The sequence below is a fragment of the Camelus dromedarius genome, chromosome 5 (assembly GCF_036321535.1).
Source record: "Camelus dromedarius isolate mCamDro1 chromosome 5, mCamDro1.pat, whole genome shotgun sequence".
Classification (NCBI taxonomy): domain Eukaryota; kingdom Metazoa; phylum Chordata; class Mammalia; order Artiodactyla; family Camelidae; genus Camelus; species Camelus dromedarius.
The window spans coordinates 65,543,883-65,563,681 of record NC_087440.1 but is presented as its reverse complement, the minus strand read 5'-3'; the positions used below and the strand labels follow the sequence as shown (position 1 = coordinate 65,563,681).

Genomic DNA, 19,799 nt, shown 5'->3' with positions numbered 1-19,799 from the left:
TGTAAAGGAAATGCCTGGGCTCTAACAGCCCCATCATTCATTCACTGTATGTGAGTGAGTGTGGCCTGTCTATAAGACCATTACAAGAACATTCATCTGCAGGGATTATTATTTGGGGCCTGCAGGGGTACTGGGCTTCTCCTTGATGTTTGGAATTCTAGGTAAGGATTGTTTTCTAAGTTACTTCTCTCTTCCTTTCCATTCCAAACATAAGAGAATTAAAGTCTGTTTTGCCCAAGCCTTGTTTCCAAACATAGCTGCAGTACTAGAGCATTCTTCCCTCTGGTGAGAAGACTGCTTTGGGAGACACAGGACTGACCGTGGCTAGTGGTAGTTCAGGCTGTTTTTATGACCAGGCCAGAATGACAGCTTCCTTTGCATTGTGGTCCAGGGGCTCCTTTTCCCATGGGATCTCACCTTTGCTGCTTCTTTTTTTTTTTTTTTTTCCAATAGTAGTAATCTCTTTAATTTGTATAGTACTTTGCCAGTTACAAAAGATTTATACCACATACCATATCATTATACTTTTATAATGAAATAAATTCAATTTATATATAAAAATGTATTAAAGAGTCTTCAGAATCAAAATTAATATCAGAGTTTCAGAGAGGAGGTAACTTCTTGGATTTATGTTTAACATAGCAGCATGTTGAAAAAACTAAAATTATGAATTCAATTACATCAAGTAGTCAAACATGCTTATAATAATAACAGAAGTAATTCTCTATAAAACCTATAGACATTATTATAATTGTAAATAACTTAATTCACTTTTATAAACTTCTTTTTTGCTTGTCTGCAAGTTTCTTTTTCAGTTTTATTTAGGTCAGTTTAGTTTTGTTTTCAAGATACCTCCTTTCTTGTCCCCTTAATCTTCCCCATCACTCTCTTGCCAGAAAAGAAAGAAAAGAAAATGTATTATTTTCATTCAATATTAAACCTCTTCTGGTAGCATCTAAGTTTTTCTCTCTTAAGTTTTCACTTGGTAAAATGCTTTAAAACTTCTTTCTTAAAAATGTTTCAAATAAATCTGCCAGGCTCTTATTTAGGTATCTTGAGGCCCTTTCTGTAATTCACTAGAATTTATAAACTTTTTTCCCTTAACCTACGAGGGTCTCTTTCCATGACCACAGTGTCTTGTGAGGCAGAACGAGTTTGGCCCTGTGATGTGGCCCTCATTTCTGTAGCAACTCCAGCACATATCCTTAAGCTCACTTTCCTACCAGTTATTCAGTGCTCCAAGAATTGAAGAAAGAAAAGTTGGTTATGACATGAACACTGAGCAGCCATCCCTCCATAATAAAATAGTGCCCAGGTTATCAAGGAGACTAAAACTGACTACTAGAAAAATAAAACATAATATGCTTTGTTACTTAGTACTGTTCACAGCCATCCTACTTAACTGTAAAATTAAAAGTATCTTCTGAGTCATAAAAATAATTTGGAACAATACTGTATGACTTTTTTTTTTTACTGTGTGACTTTTTAAAAATGTTATGAAGATTATGAAACTACAGAAGAAAATTGAGTGAACCAGAACATACTGCTCCCTGCTGAAACTAGATAAATGAAATTATACATATTAACCAAAGTTTATTTCAGAGCTAAATGTAAGCTTGTTGGGAATTGTCAAGGGAAACAAGTCATCTTGCTTTTTTAGTTGTAACTTCTTGCTATACATTTAATTAAAATTTTTTCTTTAATATTTACTCTTGAGTTATGCCATATGGAATATTAAAATTCAAAAATGAATGCTTAAACAATAAAATAATTATTTAAAAAATCCAGAATAAACTATAAAGTATCTGTTTTTCTTGCTGATGGTTCTTGTATCTCTTATACAGAGGACAAATATATTCCTTAAATACCATCCCTGATTAGCCAGTTAGAGTGGACACCACTGACTTCCCAGAGTCCTGACAAGTATCTATTTGATTATGTAGTTAGCTCAAGTTAATGAAAGAACTAATTATTTTAATATCTCTCTTCTTTCAAGATGCTGGTCTTATCCTTTTCCTATAAATTTACTGGTAATTTACCTTTTGGAGATTGAAAGGGGTAGCTGCCAGGTTAAATAACTTGCTTTAATGTAATCAAAGAGTCATTTCTATTCCATTACCTTCTAGCCCACTGCATAGAAATACCTTTCTGTCAAAATTCAGATGTGCAGAAATAAATGTAGTTTACTGTGTAGAATTATAGCACAATAAAATTGTTTAAAAAAAAATTCAGAAGTGCAAGCCTGACAGGAGGTCTTGGGGACATGGTGGGAAGAAATAAATGCAGTGATTTTTGCAGACTCCTGTCCAGCTTGCCTCATGCCTGATCCCCGATCCCCTTGCTTTCTGCCTTCCAGTTCTCTCCTGCGCTATGGTGGCAACCTATCCCTTCAAAGTGCCATGAGTGTGCGATTCAACAGCAACGGGACCCAGCTCCTGGCCCTGAGGCGTCGCCTGCCCCCTGTGCTCTATGACATCCACTCCCGCCTGCCTGTGTTCCAGTTTGACAATCAGGGTTACTTCAACTCTTGCACCATGAAAAGCTGCTGTTTTGCAGGCGATCGTGACCAGGTAAGTGCCTTCTGCCTCCTGTATCCCATACTCATGCTTTCCTCTCAGATTGCTTTTTCTTTATTGGTCTTTATTTCTCTTTAGCCATGTCAGGTAGAAACAATTGAGGGGAAGCTATATAAGTGTCTGGAGACATTCTGGCTTAATAGTGAGTTTTTTTTATCAGAGCTGCCATTGGATTATATGAGGCACACACCATAAACCACAGTATGGTTCTAGCAAGCAAGCTCTGCCAAGTTTGTGAACAGATTTTAAGATTCTAAGAATGTATCATTTCAAAAGAAAGGAGGGAGCCCATGGAAAATCAGCCTGCCAAAAAAAAGAGACCTTTTTTGTATCAAAAAAACACAATAATGAGTGAAACACCCTAAGTACCATCCAAGAGGCATATATCCTGAATAGCCCCTTGGGATGGCATCTTTTTCTTAGATGAAATGGGCTGGGCAGCTTTGTTTGAGAGGAAGCCAGATGCTGACTCTTTTCCTTTTTATAGCCAGCATCACAACTGGGAAGGAGATCCCAAGCTGTGAGTTTCCAGCCTTTTCAGTCTTACTGGGAGTCGATATATTGATGTTGTCTTAGAGCTGGCAGTTTAAAAACATACTTAGCATTCTTGTACCTGTCTGTCATGGCTATAGAAGTTCTGAAGTGGATGTCAGTGAGTGGACCAGTTGGACTGGTCTGAGTAATCAAGCTGACTAAAGAAAACATGAAGAGAAATTGATCAAATAAACTAATAGTTTTTTTTTTCTTCTCAAGCACAACAAATACTGCTATTTCACATCCAAATTGGAAAAAGAGAAACCTTAGTCTCATACTCATTCTTAGTGTTCTCTTTAGGTCCATCAACTATGTCAAATTTTGACATAATTCTCACATACTGTACTCTACCACTTTAGAGTTATTTGTGTGCAAGGGGCATAAAAGAAACAGTTCTATGAGAAGACCCTGCTTTTAGAAGGCAATAGGTAAGATTATTCTCCCTTGTTGAGGTTGCTGGAGGCTCCCCAGCGTCATAGCTTTAAGATTAGCACATGTAGCAGGAGCACAGGAAATGCCTGTTTAATTGAGTTGCACATTAAAGAAACTGAGAATATCTTTTAAGTTGTCCAGGTTAGGGGATTTCCCCTTTTGTAATACAGAATGTATATCCAAATTCAGAATTTATATTCAAGTCAGAGTCCTACTGCCTACTGAGCTGCGATCTACACTTAAAACCACCAGGTGGCCTCAGTTATATAAGTGATACCTCCTTAGAGGGGCCACAATGCTTGAATGACTTAGTTTTTATAGGCAATTTGTTTCTTGGGTAGAAAGAAACAGCTTCTAGAAATGATCTGACTCATAATAGAACAGCTGCAGAACGGTTGGTTTAGTTTCATTTAGCTGTGGAAATGACAACCAAGCCCCTCCCTTCCTCTCTACCTTTCTTCCTTGCTTTTGTTGCTTTTCCATTTTTTGTCAACCTCTTATGCATATGACTTTTATTCCATTGAACAATAAAGAGCAGGCACTAAATGTAATGGTTTAGTAGGTTTTATTACCAGAAATATAGGGGCTGAGGGAAAGAAGAAAGAAGTGAAGGAGAATGATACTGTATTTTCTTTCAATTCCTGTATTAGCAGCCACAACCTGTCTGCATAGTCCTTAAAAAACCCAGAACAAAGGCCTCTAACCAATATGTAAGAGACTTAGACCATGATTTCTCAACTTGGGCATTGACATTTTGGTCAGATGATTTTTTTTAAATTGAAGTATAATCAGTTTACAGTGTTGTGTCAATTATTTCTGGTGTACAACATGTTTCAGTCATACATATACATGCATATATTCCTTTTCATATTCTGTTTCATTATAGGTTATTGCAAGATATTGAATATAGTTCCTTGTGCTATATAGTATAAACTTGTTGTTAATCTATTTTATGTATAAAATTATGTTATGTAATTAGTGTCTGCAAATCTCAGGCTCCCAATTTATCCCTTCCCACCCCTTTGCCCCTCTGGTAACCATAAGTTTGTTTTCTATGTCTACAAGTCTGTTTCTGTTTTGTAAATAAATTCATTTGTGTGTGTGTGTGTGTGTGTTTTAGATTTCACATATGAATGATATCATATGGTATTTTTCTTTCTCTTTCTGGCTTATTTCACTTAGAATGATAAACTATAGGTCCATCCATGTTGCAGCAAATGGCATTATTTTATTCTTTTTTATGCCTGAGTCGTACTCCATAGATATATACATACCACAACTTCTTTACATCATCTGTCAATGGATATTTACATTGTTTTCATGTCTTGGCTATTGTAAATGTGCTGCTGTGAACATTGGGGTGCATGTATGGTCAGAGAATTTTTTGCTGTGTGAGGCTATTCTGTGCATTATAGGATGGTTAGTAGCATCCCTGGTCTCTCCCCACTAGATGTCAGTATTATCTTCCCCAGACATCCCCTCCAAAAAAACCAAAAATGTCTCCAGACATTGCCCAATGTCCCGGGGGGAAAATTGCCTCTGGTTGAGACCTTTTGACCTAGATGATAATTACCCATTTTGCCCAGATACATGGGGACAAGTACAGGTATTACCATAGGTAGAGCCACACAAGGTATTTTGTCATCGTCTTGGTTATGTACATTGACAAGATGTAGTTGTTTTTGCCCTTTAGGTTATGTATAATGATAAAAACATTGAATGGCTTTGGATTTTCTCTATTCAGATTTGACCGTTATTTATGATTTTTGTCCCATATATATGGTGATATATCCTCTCTGACAAACTAGACTGCTGTTTGGTTGGGGTAAGTGGTTTTCCATGGATAGAGGAGGATGCGAAGTCAGTGAGTTTAACTTTGAATCCATTTCAGAGTTAAAAGTCTTTAAAATCTATTTATATTCCTCATATAGATTATCAGAAGTATTTAACCTAGGGAATAGGAAGTAAGAGAATTATGTTTGGCTGTTTTCTTCATTCGTTGGGGACTAAGAAATGTAGCTAATTCATCGTTGTCTTGTCTCCAATGCCTGATACACTGAGAGCACAATAAATATTTGTTGAAGTGAATCTGGAGTACTTTGGTCAATGTGTGGTTTTTAGCTTTCTGGGCCTAAGGCTTGTCTAATTGCAAATCAGGATTGATAAGTACCATTTTTCCTGGTCAACTTCTGGGGACTTTAGGAGGATGAATTGAATAATGGATTTTCCGTGAAACTGATCTACTGAGCTTATACTTTTTGAGTGTGACACAGGAGGGCAGACTTATTATCTCATTTCTAAAACATGTCTCTCATAGGTGACTTATGGGCTCTGAGTTTCCACACTCAGGGCTAAAGCAGAAGCTGCCATGGTTACAGTATGAGCTGCAGGACTGATGTGTATATTCTTTGACTAGTTCAGACAGGATCTTTTTAGCTACTTTCAAATTCCAAAGCCTACCCTTTCCTTATATTGGTCTTTATATTTGATCTTGTTCTTGTATACTTTGAGGACGCCCACAGCCTGAGGCTCTGTGCTCTGGAACTCTTCATTTAGTCATAGGCTGGGTAACTAACCATCCCAGAGGAATCTGAGAATTTCCATAATAGGAATGAACATGATCAAGAAAGGCAGTAAGTGAGCTGTCTATCTAAGACAGGCTTCTGTTTTTTAATTACAGTGAGATTGCTCACTCCACAGAAATCAAACCCAGTATTATGCCAGAGAGCCTGTACTTCCTGTTAAACTATCCTAGGATCACTAGATAATTCATTAGCCTCAAAATGAAACTAACATTTCAAGAACTTGGACTCAGGGAATAAAGTATAAAACTGGCTCAGTCTACTTTGTGTCTTCCCCATGCTCGTTGCCACCATTTAGATAAATTCTAATTATAGAGCTATTAGAGTTCAATTTGTACAAACCTTACTCTTATAGATGAGAAAATAGACTTAGATACAAGATCTTATGGTAGCTCACAGAGAAAAAAATGTGACAATGAATATATATATGTTCATGTATAACTGAAAAATTGTGCTCTACACTGGAATTGGACACAACATTGTAAAATGATTATAAATCAATAAAAAATGTTTAAAAAAAGAGAAAATAGGCTTAGAGCGGTTAGGTACACAAGTTAAGACATATACAAGTTTGTAGCTGAGTAGGACTAGAACCCAGATTTTTGAGCTCTCAGAAGAGGCCCTTTTTCACTGTACAAAAGGTCACAACTTAATGCCAACAGAAGCAAAGCAAGCAGCAAAAGTGAGTGAACTGGGCTAGAAGTAAACAATAGGGAGTGTTGGATACTGTGACCAACTAAAGAGCCCACCCCATCCTAAATCTAAATGAATGCCACGTAAATGAAGCTTTGACTCAGCTTCAGCCCATTGTTGCCAAGAGGGCTTTTGGCTTTTTTCAAGGGAAGCCAGAAATAAAGATTTTTTTTTTATGTGAAGTTTCCTGATTTTTAAGTATTGCAGCAGATTCATACTTCGTTGCAGATTAAACAAACCTGTGTACCATAACACCTATTCTGTTCTAGAGCCACCAGCTTGAAACCTCTGATTCAGCAGGATGTTTTTCTGTCATGTTTAGTTTCCTGGTCTATTACTAATTCATAGGTGAGTGGAGAAAGGTTCCTTTTCCCTGTTTCCTACTGAACTCATTTTAATTTCATGACTTTTCTCCCCCTCCATCTTATAAAATAAGAAAGCAGATATTTACTGAGCATCTACTATGTGCCAGTTGCTGTGGTTAGACACACTCACATGACTACCAGACAGTACCTCTGAGATTTTCATTCTAAGCCCTGTATATACTCTGTTTCCCCTATTTTTGGCTACAATTACATTGTTAGTTTATTGCTAGTATAATCTTTCAGTTACTCAAGTTTGGTGACTTGTATCATCAGATGAGATGACATAAGTAACCTCAGATTGGCTGGGCATCAACAGGAACAGTTAGTCCCACATAAAGCCTTGACCTTTTATTATTTTAAAGCCAGCCCACCTTCTGGTCTTACAGTATAGTAAAGAATCTTTCAGTAAAACTGCAAATAGCATTCCTTCCTCTGGAGGCTGCTTGAACCCAAGAGTTCTCCTTGCTTTCGTATCATGCTTGAACTTTTTTGTTTGTTTTTCATTTTCTCCTTGAAGCCTGACTTGGGTACATTCTGTCTCCCAAGCTTCACACTCCCCTCTGTATATTCAGTGAGCCAATCTCTTAGCTGGGTTAAAAAAGAAGGCCAATTTTCCACCTGCTAGCTTTTCTGGCACACCACTTGTAAGACAGTACCCAGCTTTTGTTTCCTTTCTTTCACAATTCCTTAAATGGCTCTTGCCCTAGATTGTGAGAGTCCAGCAGAGCAGCTCAGGCTTCTGGAAAATAAGTCTTTCAGGCTAATGGGTTATGTGTAACCTGGAAATGGACAGTGTGGTAATTTAAAAATCTTCTCTTGGTTTAGTCTCATCTAACATCTGGTCTAATAGTTCCTACATCTTGTTGAAAGTGGGATGGAGAAAGAAGGAGAAAATATAATAAAGGTTTTCTTAAAAGAACTGAGCTCTGGAGTGTCTAAACATTGGGATCACTTACACAGGTCTTTCTTTTGAGCTTGATAGGTGGCAAAGGCCCCTAAAATCATGATAATTGAATCATTCTATCTCATCCCTTGGAGAAAAGAGCTGACTTGCACCCTTTGAATGCAACAAATGGCCTTGAATACATGGCCTGGCCTCAGACATTACATCACCACTCAACCTTTCTGTGTAGATATTATATGGGTATAACAGAGGTGCAAGAATTCTCCAGGAAGTGCACTCCAAGCCAGTGAGGCACCCTACAAAGTTATAAATTTTCTTTTTCTTTTTCTTATTTGTAATAACTCCATGCAGCCCTGATTAAGCTCACTTGGAGGCCTGGCATGCCATATGTTCTCCTTCAGCTGAAATAAAGGCACATTTTTAATAGGGGGAGATTCAACTCTTGAGTTCCATCCTTTGACTTACTTTATGTCTTTAGGCTAACTTTTCTTCTTTCTGCCTTTATTTTATATCATGTATTTTTAGCTTTTTAGCTTCCAAAGCACTGATTTCATATTAATCCTCCCCATGACCTTTGGATGTCATTGGACAGGTATTATCTCCATATGAAACTGAGGTCTAGAGTAATTAGAAATAGCAGATCCAATCACTTAGCAAAACCAGGACTAGACTCAGCCCCTTCTTCCTCATAGGCTTGCTGCCACCTGTGTTTTACAGATCAAGTGGTGATAGACTCTTCCATGAGCTGATGAGGAAGAGCTAAACACAGAATGTTGTGGCAGAGGAATTCCTTGTTGTATGTATTTTTAGGTGAATATTTAGGAGATTTTTTATTTTAAAAAGAGAAGGTAGTGTGAAAACAACTTGTTTATTAAATCAACCATTTATAACCCTTTTTGTACTTCAGGTTGTTTGGTTTGGTTTGGTTTAGTTGTTTTTTCTTTTTTTTTTTTTTTTTTGAGGGGTAAAAGGGAGGTAATTAGGTTTACTTGCTTATTTATTTATTTGTTTATTTTAATGGAGGTACTAGGGATTGAACCTAGGACCACGTGCATGCTAAGCACGCACTCTACCGCTGAACTGTACCCTCCACCCTGTAACTTTTTGAATCCTGAACCTACTTGAAAGTCTAAAAGCTATGAACAATCATTTCAGGAAAGTGTACATATGCACATAGTTTTACATATACTATTACAGAGGTTATGGAATTCCTGAAAACCAGGGGTTTCAGGTATTAGCAATCCTGGATTAAGACTGTTTTCATGGATTAAACCATCTTTTAGTTCATTTACTGATGCAGTTTCAAACTTAGAAAGCTTAAAAGGTTTTAGAGTGTGTGCAGACCTGCTAGATATGGTCTGGTTTATAATCACTAAGCTGAAAAGGCACACTGGGTGACCTGATTTCTACTTAGGACAAATGGAATTGATGTGATCTCAAGACACAACATGAGAATTCTCCTTTAATGTACAGTTCCTGGCTAGGAGTCTGGGCTCCACTAGGAGGTCCCCAGTAGATACCAACAATGGGAATGGAGTACAACCTGCTCCACCTGCCCTGTCCTCCTTAGAGAGGTTAAGTACCTTTACCTCTTTTTTGGAGTCTTCAAAAAAAGGAAAAAGGAAAGTAATATTCTATCCTCTAAATGCCTGGAGACTTTTGCTTAAATGAAGAGTATAAACACTTATTTGCAGACTGAAATGAGTGATGCCATCTCCTCTCTTCCCAGCCCCCACATACAACAACTAAGGCCCACAGCGGAGAGATTGACTGTTGAAGGCCATCTGGTAGATGACCGTTCATCTTGCCCAGGTTTTACCAATAAAAATTCATTTTTAAATCATGCAGGCTGCTTTGTTACAAGCAGATGTTGGAGATTTAGAACATTTTAAAAATTTCTTCCCTACTGATTATTTGACAATTATTGGCTGTCTTTATGGAACGTTTCTTTATTAATAGAATTTTTCCTACTCAAAACCCATAAACATTAGTTATTTTAATAAACCAAAGAATTCCAGGAGCCTACTGGAGCTGAAATGGCAAATGATCCAAAGAAGCAAGAATCATGTAACTTCACATATGAAAAATGGTGTTAATCTTAGGGGTATGCATATGTGTGTGCTTTTATTGGGAGCCAGTGGAATTCTATTTTCTCCTACCACAGATAAAATAAATCTATGGCTTTGGGCATTTTGAAATAAAAATTTCCTTGATTGCTTTGGCACGGAAATTGTGGCAGGCCCTGGGTATGAATGATATAATCAAAGGTATATTATATACAAATTGGCAAACTTTTTTCCGAAGGTAGTCTTCCAGAGGGCGCATCACAAAATTGTTCTATCATATTTTTCCCCCTTCTGATAAAAGTCAAGGAGAAATAAGAGCTGTGTTTGACTTAAGTGTTAAGTAGCAGTTTCTCTGTTTTTACTCATCTAGCCTAGAGAGCCATCTGGTTTTTCTATCCTAGTCAATATAGTTAATTAGACAGGCACGCCATTTACTGGGGAATAATTAATCAATTACCATGGAAGGAACCTTGGAGAGAACTGTGTAAATTGATCAGTACTCAGTGAAGAGTAACCGATTGATATATCTCCTTCTCCATCAACAGATGTTGGACAATGTCAGATGTTTTGCAGACACACACAAGCACAGATACACTTTACACTTACATGTACATATCATATACATATATTTAGAGAGAGCAATGGGGGCAGAGAAATTAGCAGAAAGATTTCTCTGTTAGCAAAGAACTGAAGACATACTCTGGGTTGTTCTTGGAGTGTATCAGGTGGATGGCGTGTTCCTCCTGCCTTCTAGAACTTTCTCCTCTTTTCAATGTGGATTTTTGGTCAGTAGGAAGGGTGGCTTTTTTTTTTTTTTTTTTTTTTTTTTTTTTTTTTTGGTTTATATTTGTATCTCTAAATCCAATGAGGCCTTAGAATATAATCGGTAGGGAGTTATCTTTGTTCCAAACTTGTTCCCTTTTTGGCTTGTTCAATCATTAAGGTTTACATAAAGATGTTAGGGAAGGAAAAACTATTGCTTTACTTGAATATGGCTAATAAATAATTTTTTCTACAGTATACTTCCATTTAGTAGTCACTTTTGCTGTGGCAGCCACATTTAGATCCTTGTTTGAACTTTCAGTTTATTAAAAATTTCTTGTGAGTTGGGTCACTCTACAGAGATGGTCTTTATATTTAGAGGCATGGGCTTCTCAGGGTGTTCAGCTAGCAAAATGCCTTTGCAAATAGAAAAAGGTCTTTCTTGAGAGTATGCTCAATTTGAAAATGCTAAGAGATGAAGAAAGGGTAGGAGGGGATGCTGGGCATTGTATCAGTCTACCAGAGTAAGGATTATGTAAGTAACTGTTTTCTATAAAGGTTAATGGATTGTCAGAGGACATGTGGGCAGATGAGATAGTGACAGAGTGCTAATGTGGTAAGTTGTGTTTTTTGTTTTTTGTTGTTTTTTTTTTTGGATGGTGGTGGTGGTCATGGTGGTGGCTCCTTGAAATCTTTTGAGAGGAGCAGTTGTTGTTCTGTATCTATGCTTGAACAAGTTTAATATCTCCATACTGATAGTAGATTAGCTAAAATGCACTGGCCTCAGGTTAACTCTCCTTACAATGACTCGGCCACATCAAGATCGGTAAACAGTGCCCTCATGGACTACTGAACGACTACTGAGCTGAGTCAGACCGTGGCCAACTTTTAACCTTTGTGGCCAGCTGGGAAGGATTATGGATGGTATAAGTCCACACAACCACTTATGCTCATTTTTGCATTGATATCACCCATCTTACCCATAAAGCCAAGTTAAAATTAAGTATGTCTTCCACTCTGATCTGAAGTACCTGTGGGTCTCCCACTTCCCTCCACCCACCCCCACCCCAGAACATTTTGGAAACTGGGGCTTCTATTACCTAGATAATGGACTACCTAAAACATTCCTTCTCCTTTGGAGCCCTGCCCTCTCTGTCTGTTAGGATATAAGATAAAAGACTCATATGAAGTTTTTACTTTATCATTTGCCCCTCAGTCAGAGGCTTCAACCTCCTTCAACCTGGGAGGAGAGAAATCTTTCCAACTGCCCTGATGATATTAAATGTATCTCTGGACTCAGCCTACTTGAAATAATCTTTATTTCCACAAAGTTTATAAAAAAAAAAAAAAGGGAAGGGAGAGCTAGAGGTGGAAGAAAGAGAAAGAAAAGAGAGGAAAGAAAACGAAGGGAAGAGAGAAAAAGAGCTCTTTGGGCTACTTTATATTTTTAAATACTCCAGAGCTCTGTCCCCTCTCCTGGAATGTTTTTCTCCCAGATATTTGTATAACTTGCTCCCTCATTTCCTTCAGGGCTCTGCTCAAAATGCCATTTTATCAGAGAGGCCTTCTGTGACCACCCTATATAAAACAGAACTAAGCAACCCCAGCACTCCCTGTGTGCCCGACCTGCTGTTTAATTTTTCTCTATACCACCACAACTGGACACATTTTACACACACACACACACACACACACACACTTTTTAACTTTTTTCCTCTACCCACTCTCCACTCACATTATATATGCATAAATTTTTTTTTCCCTTTCCTCACCCAATAAGATGTAAGTCATATGAACGTAGGGGCAGGGTCTTTTTTGATCAATTCTATTCTCCTTTCCCTGGGACAGTACCCAACACATAGCAGACACTTAATAAATATTTGTTTTATGAATAAATGGATGAACTCATTTTTATTTCATTCTCCCACAGTCAGCAGTATCCTAGGCGGCCAACTTTTAGTGTTGGAAGGGGCCCAGCAGACAACCATGAAATGCCATAAATGAATTCCTCACGGCAGTTTTGTGATTCCAGTGTGTGTGAACACTTAAACGGTCTGACTAGACGGCAGCAGGTCAAGACCCCCCTCCTTGGAAATCATCCCAAGCTGTTCCCTTGTGGTGGTTCCAAGAGGAAGAAAGGGTCAGGAGCTGCCCTCATCCCCGAGAGGAAGCCTGTGCATTGTACTCATTTTCTACGTACTTCTAGAGCTGTCGTATGAAATTCAAGAGGCCTTAACTCTGTGGGATTTTTCTTCCTTCTAAGGCAGCCTTTAGTCAGCATTCTGTCTAGGAGTCCCCTTTTACCTTTTTATGGCTTTCCCTGGTGAATAGTTGAACAAATAGGAAAGTGCTAATCCTTCACAATGAGATAGTAAAACCTCTGATAAGCCCAGCCTCAGCTTACTCTCTTTTTAATATTTATTGTTTGTTTAGTTTGGGGAAGATATTGAGGGGACAGGGTAGCGGGGATTCTGTATGAAGTTTTATGGCCTCTTTTAAACACAGAGCATGAAATGATGAGATGTTGAGTATTAAATATGTCTTGTATATAGATTATTTGTGCACAGTTTTTTTATGTTTTGTCCCCTTCCTGCCCCTTCCCCGTGTGTCTTAATTGGGGTTCAAGTTTCAGGTACAAGTAGTTTATTTGGAAATGCAGGAAATACTGGAGAAATAGAAAAGTGAAATATAGAAAGGAAGGATGATTTAGTGAGCCAACTACAAAAACTGTGGGCAGTTGGAGTTAGATCATGAGGGGAAAGGGTATAGGACTCACACCTCAGAGTTACTCCACCTGGGAGCTAGGCAGCTGGGATATTGATGCACCGTCTCCCTTGAGTCATTGCTCCAGCCTGCTCCCAAGAAGTCTTCATTCTCTAGAGTAGCCTGCAGCCTCCTGGACGTTGGAGTAGCCCTCAGGCAAAGAGATGGATACTAGCAGTTGGAAATCAGGCTGAGTACACTAAGCAGTAAGGCCTGAGGGATATGAACAGCAGGGTATCAAGGAGTAAGTTAACCCATGCTTCCTGTTTCAGTTTAAACAGTAGATGATATGAGCACCGTAGCTTTATCTTTGCTCTTTTCTTTCACTTTTTTCCACCACATCTTTTCCCAGGGGTGACTCAGTGCTGAAATCTATCTTGCCTTGACTTTTGAGTCAGCAGGCAACTTATTTCTCATAATGGCTCTTAGTGATTTATATTTCATGGCATAGTAGTTGTGTATCTACATGTGTATTTTCTACTTGATTCAAGCTCCTTGGAACCCAGGTACTACCTTATATATCTTTGTAAGCACCAGAGTGCCTGGTACATAAATTCTCAGTTCACGTGTAATGAATGAATTTTTCGTCCTGACTAGTAGGTAATTTTGCCGAACAGACTATGAGAGGAAAACCTTTGGGTTCCTGAAGTCCAGCTTCCTAACTTTAACCAGGATGATGTCATAAACTGAAGGGAGTTACTGGGTGGACCCTAAAATCAAGGCAATGAGGATTCATTTTCTTCTTCTTTTTTTAAGGAAAAAAATAGTTTTAGTACTAAATACACTCACATTGTTATGTAACCATCACCACCATCCATCTCAAGAAGTTTCTCATCTTGCAAAACTGAAACTATACCCATTAAACATTCTCCCCTTCCTCCCCTACCCCTGGTTCTTGGCAATCACTGTTCCACTTTCTGTCTATGAATTTGACTACTCACTTATCTCTAGGAACCTCATAAGTGGAATCATACGTTATGTGTCTTTTTGTAACTGGCTTATTTCATTTCGCATAACGTTCAAGATTCATCCACGTTGTAACTTGTGTCCGAATTTCCTTCCTTTGCAAATCTGAATAATATTCCACCGTGTGTATATACCACATTTTGTTTATACATTTATCTGTCAATGGACACTTGAATTGCTTCCATCTTTGGCTATTGTAAATAGTGCTTCTATGAACATAGGTATACAAAGATCTCTTAGAGATCCTGCATTCAATTCTTTCAGATAATTACCCAGAGATGGAATTGATGAATCATGCAGTGATTTTATTTTTAATTTTTTGAAGAACTATTTTCGGTTTTTTTGATAGTAGTCATCCTAATGAGTGTGCAGTGGTATCTCATAGTTTTGATATGCATTTCCCTAATGATTAGTGATGTTGAGCGTCTTTTCATATGTTTATTGGCTGTTTATATAGGGCTTGTATATATTTTTTCTTTGGAGAATGTCTGTTTAAGTACTTTACCCATTTTGGGGTGGGGGCTGTAAATTAGGTTTGTTTGTTTGTTTATTTATTTCTTAATGGAGGTACTGGAGATTGAACCCAAGACCCTGTGCATGCTAAGCACGCAGTCTACCACAAAGCTATACCCTCCCCACTTTGCCCATTTTTATAAAATCCTGAGTTCTTTGGTTTTTGTTGTTGTTGTTGTTAAGGAAACTTTTTAATTGACGTGTAACAGAATTAGTCTTTGAGTTATTTTGTTTTGAGCATACTTATGTAGTGACTTGTCAAGTAACCATGGGCCAGCAGTTTAGGGACTTTCAGCTCTGATCTGGCTTCCACCATTTCTTCACAGAGTAATCATAGAATCTTAGAGTTAAATGGGCCTCAGAGGGTGTCTTAGTCTGTTCTGGCTGCCATAACAAAATACCAGAGACTGGGTGGCTTATAAACAACAGTAATTTCTTTCTCACAGTTCTGGAGGCTAGAAATCCAAGGTCAGGATCCCAACTTGGTTGGGATCTGATGAAGGCCCTCTTCCAGGTTGCAGACTGATGACTTTGACTGTTTCCTCACATGGTAGAAGGGGCTAAGGAGCCCTGTTTGTTCTGTTTTATAAAAGTGCAATCCCATTCATGAGGGCTTCACCCTCAAGTCCCAATCACCTCCCCAGTGCTCCACCTCCTAATATCATCACATTGGGCATTAGGATTTCAGCATGTGAACTTGGGGGGGGACACAAACATTCAGACCATAGCAGAGCAACCAGACAGGGGTACTAGACCCACTTCTTTTTCCACTGTGCCCTGGGCCAAGTCATCTTGCCCCTGTGGGTAGCATTTTCTTCATCTTTAAACATGTCTTTCTCTCCCTCCTTTCTTATGTTCCTACAAGTGTTTTGAAGACTGGTAAGCTGGTTTTTGCTGACTACAAAGTATTCAGTAAAGCAGTTACATTAGGCATGAGGATGTGTGTGTGTTGGACTTACACTTTGGGCTTCTTTGCAGTGTCATTTTTAAGTCAGACATTTTCTTTACAAAACTGTAGGCCTTTATTTTTCTAGGGAAATAAGAAGATGGGACCAAAAGGCAGGAGATAATAATGACCTCAAGTTAAAGTAAAGCACTTTTGTTAATCTTTGGGAATAAATGAACTCTAGAATTGCCAACTGGTTGCTATTAGACAATGTTAGACAATGTTTTTATGGGTTCTAATTAGAATAGGTCTGGCTTAGTGTCCTATCTTTTTGAGATCAAGCAGTTTGAATCTGCCACATAAAAGGGGATTGCTTACGTCTCTAGCACTAACTCATGGCTGGGTTAGCAGTAACTTCCTGCTCAGAGATGTCAGATGACAGCAGGGAAGTTTAGGATACTTGGGCTTGCATAAAAGATCTCTGGGAAACTCCTTAATCTTCTTTCCCACATTAAAAAAAAGAAGATTTTTTTTTCTTAAATTGTGGTAAACTATATATATAACATAAAACCACTATAACCATTTTTAAGCGTACAGTTTCATGGCATTAAGTACATTCACATTGTTGTATAACCATCACAACTGTTCATCTCCAGAATTTTTTTGTCTTCCCAGAATGAAACTCTATACCCATTAAACAGTTGGTCCCCATTTCTCCCTCCCCTCAGTCCTTGGCAACTACCATTCTACTTTGTGTCTCTGTGAATTTGACTACTCTTGGTTCCTCATGTAAGTTGAATCATACGGTATTTGTCTTTTTGTATCTGACTTATTTCACTTAACGTAATGTCTTCAAGATTCACCCATGTTGTAGCATGTGTCAGAACTTCCTTCCTTTTTAAAATTGAATAATATTCCATTGTATGGATATACCACATCTTGATTTTTTGTTCATCCATTGATGGACATTTAGGTTGTTTACACTTTTTGGCTGTTCTGAGCATTCTTCTGTGAACATTGGTGTACAGATATCTCAAATCCCTGCTTTCAATTTTTTAATATATACCTAGGAGTGAAATTTTGGGTTATGTGGTAGTTCTGTGTTTAATGGCTGCACCATTGTGTAGTCCCCCCAGCAGTGCATAAGGGTGCCAGTTTCTCCAGATCCTCACCAATACTTGTTTTCCGTTTGTTTGGTTTTAGTAATAGCCATCCTAATGGATGTGAAGTGGTATCTCATTTTCACTTCCCTAATGATCAGTGATGTTAAGCATCTCTTCATGTTATTGGTCATTTGTATATTTTCTTTGGAGAAATAGCTATCCAAGTCCTTTGCCCATTTTAAAATCAGGTTGTTTGTTGCTAAGTTTAAGCCAACGAGCCTTTTGATTTGCAAATACTTTTAAGAGAATGTTTGCTTTGTGGTACTTATGAATATGTGTTCATTTATCTTGTTTGTTTAAAACAATCTTTCTCTGTAAAAAGAGAGAGAGAGAGAGGGAGATTATCAGTCAGCTAATACATAAGTAATACATAGATTTTTTTCTGTCCCAACAGTATATCCTTTCAGGCTCTGATGACTTCAACCTATACATGTGGAGAATTCCTGCAGATCCAGAAGCAGGTGAGTACATCACTAGGATGAACCTGCTGCTAATGTCAGCTCTTTGACCTTCTGCATGCTGTGCCCTCAAAGGACAGTTCTGTAGCAATAGAGGAAGGTATTTCTCTTTTAATATAAGTTTATTGGAAAAGTGACCAAAGGAAATTTTAAAATAAAAATTAGAAGCCAGATTTAACTATAACCTTCATGCACAGCCTTATCTGACATTATGATGCTCAGATTTTTTTCCTCCTAAGAACTTTTCTTTAGACTTCATAGATTTCCTTTATGTACATTTTCCTGTCTTCCTGTTTCACACTTGGAACTTTTACCTTGCTTTTTATATGCCTTATTCTTCTGCTTCTGCTTCTGCTTATTCTTTTCCATGAGCACATTCCTGCTTGTTAACTCTTACTACTTTACAAACAGTGGTTAGGGCCTCTGTCTTTCCTTTGGCCTCCCCAGTGATGTTAACTAAAGGGAAACTTTCTTTACTGATGGACAGGCGTATTCCCTAGCTGACCGCAGACATCAGAGAAATTAGGAAGAAATTTCTGCATTGCTCCTACTGGTAGAAAAATGTCTATTTTTTATTCTCAGAACAGCTCAATACAGCTTTCTGCTCAAGGTGGTACATGGCATCAAACTGGAAAATGGCTGTCAAGAAAGTAAATAGAGGACTGTGGGAGCGTATTACACAAAATGTGTCTAGTGCTCAGAGTTAAGGAAGTTGTTGGCTTGCTTATTGCTGAATTAATATTGTTACCAAACACCTGCCTTTCAGAACTTGTTGAAGCTTACTTTTGGAAACAATCCTATTGCTATGGTCTGGTTACTAAACAAATTGCAAAAGGCCTTTTTCCCCTTCTGGAATTTGGAAAGCGTGAGTGGAGCATCTTACCTTTGTAGCATAACCAGATGGGACAGCAGCAGTCTATCTGAACAAAAAGTGATGTTCTAGCACTAAACATAGTTCTGTATTGAGTCTCCCACCCCCATGAGTCCTAGATTGATTCGCTGAGAAAAAAATCTTAGTTGTATCTTTTACCTGATCTTGAAAAGCTTTTCATTATTAAGTCCGTGTGACTTTTAAAATAGAAAGTAAATGATCCCCCTTCCCCAGGACTGTTCACTAGAATCTTTTTCCTGTTTTGTATAGAGAAGGGGGAAGAATTAACAGTAGTATTATAAATGATCTTTTTCTAAACCCCTGATGATTTATGTACTGACAGGATATGGGCCACTGTTAGGCTGACTTTAGAAGATTATGCAATCTCTGGTTTAGCAGGACCCTCATAGCTGATTTAGGACTCCAGTATTAAACTGGGAAGTGAGTGCCTGGACTTTCCAAGTATTGTATAGGCACAGCTGGTTTAAAGGAATCCATTTCTAGATTCTCAAATTCCATATGTATTCTTCCACATATTCCTAAGAAGGTATTCATTCTCCTTTCCCACCTCTCTTTCCTCCTTTGTCCTTCTCCCACTTTACAAAAAACAACAACAACCAAATACCAGAAAATCAAAAATACTCCACAAATTTTTGACTATTTGAACCTTGGTGTAGTACACTGCCCTTAAGGTACAGAAACCCCTAAAGTGCCAAAAAACTAAAGCATCCTTTAATCATAGGACTGTAACCCAGCCACACCCCCTCATCTTATCCCTTCTCTTCTTACAACGCTTACAATAAATCGCTTCTTTTTATAGTGGTTGATTTTTATAAAACATTAAAAGTATATTTGTTTTGATCAATTGTGTTCCAGTAATAGTTGTAATGGTAACTCAAATCCAAGACAAAATTTTGACACAGCCTTATGTTTGCAATAAATTAAGAAAAATTTAAATTTGTATTTATATTTTTGCTGGTGAAACTGTGATAGAGTTTTCATAAAAATATATTAGATTGAAATTTGGGGGGAGGTAGATAAAGTAGAAATATTATTTCAAGGAGGAAAAATGAATGATGTAAAATTTCTATTAAAAAGAAATTGTTAGACTTCACACTCGACATAGAATGCAGTAGATAGCTCCCACTGCAATAAGTACAAACATCAAATTACACAAGTTATATTTTAAAAATGTCAGAGAGCTGTGACAACAAAGTGTGCGAGAACTAAAGTTCTGAAGAAGGAAGAACCCCTCCTAGCTGAGC

The 19,799-nt window shown here is 37.9% G+C and overlaps 1 protein-coding gene across 2 annotated transcripts in view; it reads left to right on the top strand.

The window, feature by feature from the left end:
- The window catches only part of DCAF5 (DDB1 and CUL4 associated factor 5), a 93,928-nt gene that overhangs the window by 49,418 nt on the left and 24,711 nt on the right, over window positions 1-19,799 (top strand). For both annotated transcript variants that reach the window (XM_010976597.3, XM_010976598.3), the window contains exons 6-7: window positions 2,357-2,570; window positions 17,600-17,666. In XM_010976597.3, coding sequence (XP_010974899.2) covers window positions 2,357-2,570; window positions 17,600-17,666 — 281 coding nt within the window. The remainder of the gene's footprint in view (window positions 1-2,356; window positions 2,571-17,599; window positions 17,667-19,799) is intronic.